Below are 7228 nucleotides of genomic sequence, written 5' to 3'. Positions count from 1 at the left end.
CCCCCCATCTGTGTCTGAGGCTCTTTGTTCAGCGCTGGGCAGGACGGTATAAATGACAGACTAATGTGCAGGACAGCCTGGTGTGATCCCAGCTATTCACTCCTGCAATCTGTGTCTTCTTGCTGGAGGAGAAAGGAACAAAAGGCAAGAGGCAGAGGCATCGCACTGCCTCCAATCACAGGCGAGGCTGCACAGACACACTGACAGGTCCAGCGGGCAGGCAAATATTAAAAGGCCAATCTGCAAGCACTGTACAATAGCCAATCAGGCTGAGGCTTACAGGCTGCGTTCTGCTGGCAGAAAAACCAGCCCTCTGAGGGAAAATTGTGGTACCTTTTCACTAGCTGCATCACTGCTAACCACCGCTTCTCTAATTTTGTTTTTCCTTCCTCCCTCAACCGCTAACCTTCCTTTCACGGCAAACTTTTGGCAAAAGCAACACCATTGTTTTATGCTCCGTTGAGTTCCTCCTCGCAAATGCCTTTCAGTCAAGGAAGCCATTAAATAAGGCATACACACGTACAGAGGCACAAGGAGATAGCAACGGATCAAGATAGAGAACAAATATGCAAAGTGGACACTTTCCACAGCAGACTCCTCGCCTCGTCTCCTAGGGCAGCTGAGACGCAGTGGAAGGACGGAAGAGACGGGCGGCTGTGGAACAAAAGCACACCGAGGAGACGGCAAAGAGATAGAAGGCAGCCTGAGAAGGAGGATTTGCTGTCACGGCTGAACCTGGCACCCAGCGATGCAACCCACAAGCAAGCTTATGAGCCTGTTCCTCCTCATCTTGATGGGCACCGAACTCACCCAAGTAGGTCATTGCCAATCCTTTCATTTTCCTCTGATGGAGCGCAGCACAGCGCTAGGTTGTTCTCTGCGTTCCATCCAGCCAGCTCTTCTGTCCAAGCTTGCACGCTTCAATTACAATCATACCTGCCCGAATCTCTGGGGCAATTCTGGAATTTTATTCGGGGCATGTGGTGGTATTGTTGCCTCCCCCTTCTTGGGCAGTTCAGAGGTCGTAGGAGGCCATTGCCGGTTTTGCTGGATGGCTGTAGTGAAGGATGAGCCTGGCAAAGACCATTTGCCATGTGTATGTTGTGGCAGAAATGGTTAGCGCCCCATCTTTACCATAAATGCTAACCAACCTCAATCTCCTTGGTCAATTCCCGTTCTGGAAAACTTATCCCTCAAAAATGTCCCTGGTTTTCAAGACCAGCTGTGCCTTAGAAATCCCTCACTGTACACATTGTCATCAGTTGGAAACATGTTTTGGTGTTCTTGGGGCTTTTAAATGTTTACTGCCCTGCATTTAAAAGCCAAAAAAACCCAAATCAAATTCCAGTTAGGCAATCATACTCCATTTGAGCATATCATTTTTTGAAGGCCCACTGGTGCCAAACCAAGCATTTTGAGTTTAAAAACACACCAGCTTAGTAATGGAATGTCCCTGGAATTTATTTGGAAATTTTGGCAGCTATGCTTGCCCTCCCAAACCTTTAAAAGACAGCTGTAGCTTGTGTGCACTGTGGCAGAATGTCGTATCTGTATAAAGGTAATAAAATAAAGCACAGGGTTGAATTTTTTTAGTATCTTGTAATCAGATCTCAGAGTGTGTGTGTCAGTCTTTAATTGCATCCAGCTGAATTGTTGAGCCTGTGTTTAATGGTAGAACCAAGTGGACTAGTATGTGGTACTATCACAATCTTTCCATACAAGCAATAGTGTAATCTGGTGGTATTTCAAGAAAATCTCACACTTTGGCCATATCTCAGGAAATGATCATTAAGGTGATTGCACAGCAAACAAATCTCAGCGTGTGTGTGTGGATAGGACAATATCGATAAAAGTGGGAAAGTCTTTAGATCTTGTGCATGCTGCCTGATTGCCTCCTCAAGATATGATGCATCTCCCAGGCTGAATGGGATAATGACACCACGATAGAACCTGGAATAAAATTTCTGGAGGTATTAGAATAAAATAGTGTCAGATATCATGTGTCCAGTTTTACTCCTACAGACACTGCCATTCAGCATCTTCCTATTTGCCATTGAGTGACGGTGACATTTAAATGTCCTTTCTGTGTGTGTGGTGGAGAGATCTAAGGGGCAATTAGCTGGCTGGTTACAAGTGAACTTTATCTGTTGCTAGCTAACACACCACCAACTGCACAGATTTGTTTGATTAGCCAAATAGGAGTCAAGTAGGGAGGATTTGCACTTTTCTAATGAGATTATGGAAGCCAGGAAACTGATCCCTATCAGATCTAGATTTCAAAATCATAAGCTGGTGTATCGCATCTTAAATCTAGGGAGAGGGGAGGGCTCAGTTGGCAAATACTTTGCAGCATATTACCAATAAATGCTACACAAAGTAAAAAAAAAAAAGTATCACCTCATCGCTGTGATGATGTGCAAAGTGCAATACCCAGAGCAACAGAGTTTCAGCACCATTTAGGGCAACGAGATCAAAGATGACTGTAGGTAGGTAGGTTGCTACGGGATACTGTGCTCCTCACGTGCACAGTGTCGCTTGGAAGTGTTACAGCGTACCACAGATGGGGATGTCAGTGATTTGTGATTGAATCCGATGATTGACAGCTTGTTTGTGATACCTGTATATAGCCTACAGTAAAAACTGTCTGCAGAGCATTCAGTGCAATATGTAAAGTAGCACTCAGTTAATGAACAGATGCTCAGAATTTGAGTGAGGTGGCTGCAGAATAGGCCGACTTAATATATTCAGCTTTTGCTTGCTTAACCAACATCCTGAGCGGGTCTGATCGATGTAAACACTTGAGTTAAAATGTGCCAGCAATGGATATCCTGCATTCGTGTACCGTCAGCGAACAGCTTGCTTAATTCTAAACACAGATATAAACAAGAACCCCAAGAAGTTGAGCATATTATTCTGCCAGGGACAGGCGGTACAGTACAAGCTCCCCTGTAATGCACAATTGCACGCGGCATCGTCTAACAATCAGTGTCACAGCCGGACATGCACCTCCGCCTCGCCGCAGTACAGAAGCGCCGATGATGAGTGGAGAGACGGAGAGGCAAATAAATTGCTACCTGAGCATTGAGCAGGGATTTTTCAGGCTGGCAGGGAGCCGTGCCGAGAAGAACACAGGAAAGATCTTCCAAAGTGACTTTCAGATGCAGGAGGATGCTGGCCTTTATTGCACACACAGAACCGAGCTGCAGAGGTAATTGGACATGAGCAGCAGGGCTACATCAATCTCTGTCCTATTTCCACTACATTACACATTCATATATGATCTCACACGCTGCTAGAAACAAACCACCAGCCACCACTTCTCTTGTCATTAGGCAAGACGGATACTAACAAGACCAGTGTCCAGGCTCTATTTATATAGCTGTACAGTTCACATTCTGCAGTACTGTACAGTGAACACCAGTCTCAGGATCAAAAGGAGTTTACACTCTTATCTCCCACCAGTCACAATATTATTATACATTTATGTATTGCCGTTTTCTACAGAACTGTAGAGGGAACATTGAGACATTCACCAAATGAACTTACACTCTGTTTCACCAGTCACATACTTTTATCATTTGTTTATATAGATCTGACATTGTGTACAGTACACAACCACACACTTCAGTCTCTGCTCCAGAGAAGCTTACACTGTAATATCCTGACCACAGTTACTATTCTACATTACCTTCCTCTGGATCAGCTGTGGATTTGGGTTGAGTTCCTTCTCACAAATGCCTTTCAGTCAGTAAATATTGAGGCTTATATTTTGTCTTTTCATAAAGGGAAGGGGTGAGGATAACCAAACACATACAATGTTTCATGCCAGCAGCCATCCATCATATCTTCCCCCAATAATACTGGAGCTCCCCCCAAAAAAGGCACTTTGATGTTGCTGTTACTTATTCTTAACTTATTCTGCACTGCACTGTGCCAGCATGGGATGACCAAATATATCATAACTTTACTAGAACATGTATCCCCTGTAAGAACGAGTGACTACCAGATAACCCCTGGCATGTGTCATGTTATGTATCTTCATCATTTCTGCTTTTAATATGATTTTATTACTTACTACAACTTTAAACTGTTATGATGAATTTACTTTGACAAACTAGATCCATCCTTGGGTTACACATGTCATGAACCTGTCATATAGAGACAGATTTCCTGTGACAGTTTAGCAGCTCAGTATGTGGGGTTTTGAGGAACTGGGCACACTTTGGGGGTAGCGGAAAAGAAAATTTTATGGTGATGGCTAACAGCAAGGCCTTCCCATAGGACCACTATTCTGTAAATAAACATGTATTTATAAACCTTCCTATATGCAGTGCTCTTGATTGGGTGACACACTTTACAATGGGGTACTAGATGCTATGGCAGTGCCAAGAATAGTACCAATATTATGGCGTGCAAATAAACACCGTTTCTATATTTTATACATAGCAAAATCTGCTATAAAATTATGCAGAATCCCAAAACTCACTGACCACACAGAAAGTGGAAGAACTGCAGAGCATAATGAATATTATTACAGAGTATAATGTATGACTAAACTAGGGAGAAGGGAAATGCTGTAAGCATTTTCATGTCTGGAATCATAGGTTTCACAGCACCATGAAATTAGACGAACCATACTGGCAGCACCAGTGGCATTTCCTGAAACTCCTGTATAAATGCAATAGTTTTCTGAGCGTTAGTGTTTCTTTAGATTTATTCACAAACCCACTCATCCTCATTGAACTCATGTGACATATGCTCAAGCCTGGCAATAGGTCTATCAGCTAACCAACAGGGTGAGTGTCTACTCTAAAGTCAGGCTACTGTATTGGTCTTTCCTCATAAGATTGGCAACTTATGATGCCAGCCATTCATTTGTGTCATTTCCCCAGAATAGGTTAACTCTAAAAGATGTGTTCAAATGAGCACTAGAAGTGGGAATTAAATTTAGGGCTGGGGTGACTTTAGGTGACATTCTGCTGACTTTCAGGGCTGGTTCACACCTGAAATGCATAGGAACCCAGTCTGCGTTCCTGTGCAATTTAGTGTGGTGCAATTTTCAGCCCATTCATTTGAATGGGCTGAAATCACACCAAAGGTAGTGCATGCACTACTTTTAAAAATGCATTGTCTCAGCAGATACATTCCTGCTGCCTTATACCTTCTTAGTTAGTTCAAAACATTTTCTTATGCTTTTATATAAAATTTTTTTTCAATAAACATAAAGGCCCCTTTCACATGGGCATTCTGTATGTCCATTTTTCATCTGTCAGTTTTCGGATGAAAAACGGACACCCATGAATTTTTATGGACTAGCGAATGCAAACGGATGATCATCTGTCTACATCCGTTAATGCCCGCATTCTTTTTTTTTTTTTTTCTTTTTAAACAGAAGAAAAAACTGTTTTTATTTCGTTAAAAAAATGGGACAAAAATGGATGTAAATGGATTAAAAATGGATGTTAATAACAGATGTAAATGGACAAAAATGGATGAAAACGGATGTAAATGGTCAAAAACTGATGTAAACGGATGAAAAACAGATGTAAAGTGATGAAAAACTGATGTGAACTGATCCATTTGAAAAAAGCATTGCAACTGGATTGCATGGTACTGCAGTGCCATGCGATCTGGTGAAGGCATACACATTGCGTTTGTGATCTGTGTGCAGGGCGTCGTTAGGAATACACTGACACCCGTAGCAGTACCCAATTTTTTTTAACACGAAAAAAACACAAAACTTTTCAGCACTGCGTTGTGGTGTAAACAGTCCCTCTAATGTTCTACCAACATGCTGAGGGAAACAATGATAGTCGCTGGACCTGCAGGACCTGAAGATGGACCAACTGTGCCAAAACATTTATTCCTAGTCTTTGGTGGTTACATTTTAGCTGCTGTGTCCTCACTAGGGATAATCACCATGTATTACAGAAAGTGAGGAGAAAGCCAAAATTTGACAACTGTCCCAGTAACAGAGGTGAGGAGAAATCTTCCAATGAAGGCATCTGTTCTGCTGAAAATTAGGAGAGTCTTTCCCTCGGTTTAAAAAACCACTTGCCGACCGCAGCTAGCCGTATGACTGCTTCACTGCGGCCGGCCAGTTCTGGGAGGACGTCATAAGACATCCTCCCAGAACGTGCTCCCCTGGGCCCCCCCATGATCACTGTGTCCTATGGGCACAGCTGATTACATGCTATGGTAAAAGGCCAATCACAGCAGCCTTTTGCCATGTGATCAGCCGTGTCCAATGAAACACTGATCACTGGGAAATGCAATTGTCGGTTATCGGCTGCACTTTCCTCACGCTGTCAGTGTGAGGAAAGTACTGCCAAGAACTGGCAGTTCTCAGAGGAGGGATTGGCACCAATCATCAGAGCACTGATGATCAGTGCCCTGATGATCGGTGCCCAGCAGTGCCCCCCACCTGTGCCTAGTGCCACCTCATCAACGCACATCAGTGAAGGAGAAAAATTACCTGTTTGCAAAATTTTATAATAGAAACAAAGAAACTTTTAAAAAAAAAAATGTTTTGCTCTTTTGTTTATATCGCAAAAAAGAACACCCAGCGGTGAGTAAATACCACCAGAAGAAAGCTATATTTTTTTTGTGGAAAAAAATTATAAAAAATTCATATGGGTCAATGTTGCATGACTGTGCAATTGTCATTCAAAGTGCAACAGCACTGGAAGCTGAAAATTGGCCAACAGCAAAAGCAGAGAAAAAATATGACAGGGATTTTAAACTTTACCCACCCTGTCTACTTTAGTAGGCAAACTTGAGGATGATTATCTAAAAGGTAAATAGACTGTGCACTTTACAAGTGCAGTTACCCTTATTTTCCCCAGTATAGTGAATGTGGTGAAGCTCTACTTTGTAAAAATATGCAATCAGGTGCAAGAAAAAAAATGCTTTTTTTCTTGCACATGATTGGATGCTGTAAATCAGAAGAGCTTTGTCACATTCACTAAGCTCTGGGAAAAATAAGTGCAACTACACTTGCAAAGTGCACAGCCTATTTGCCTTTTGTAAAACAACACCAATGTTTAGTTGCATTTTAGTAGAAACAATGTCTCCCAATACTAAATCTTCATAGTAATTCTGGTAAAAATGTTTTCATTAGCTCAAAATTAATTATTTCCAGAAGCAGTAAGTTTTAGAAAGTGGCTTGTTGTCTGTCCGATTTACACTGCACTACACATTTATATATGATCTCACACACTTGTAGAAA

General features: G+C 42.2%; 1 protein-coding gene across 1 annotated transcript in view; it reads left to right on the top strand.

Annotated features, from left to right (window-relative positions):
• The first annotated feature begins 252 nt into the window (after positions 1–252).
• Positions 253–7228, top strand: part of OLFM1 (olfactomedin 1) — a 78162-nt gene continuing 71186 nt past the window's right edge. Inside the window, exon 1 of the mRNA XM_089684684.1 lies at positions 253–814. Coding sequence (XP_089540810.1) covers positions 749–814 — 66 coding nt within the window. The 5' untranslated portion in view covers positions 253–748. The remainder of the gene's footprint in view (positions 815–7228) is intronic.

The sequence above is a fragment of the Staurois parvus genome, unplaced genomic scaffold (genome assembly GCF_062004578.1).
Source record: "Staurois parvus isolate SC_StPar_1 unplaced genomic scaffold, SC_StPar_1.0 ptg000352l, whole genome shotgun sequence".
Taxonomy (NCBI): domain Eukaryota; kingdom Metazoa; phylum Chordata; class Amphibia; order Anura; family Ranidae; genus Staurois; species Staurois parvus.
The sequence above is the reverse complement of the archived record's forward strand: the minus strand, read 5'-3'. Positions and strand labels throughout refer to the sequence as shown.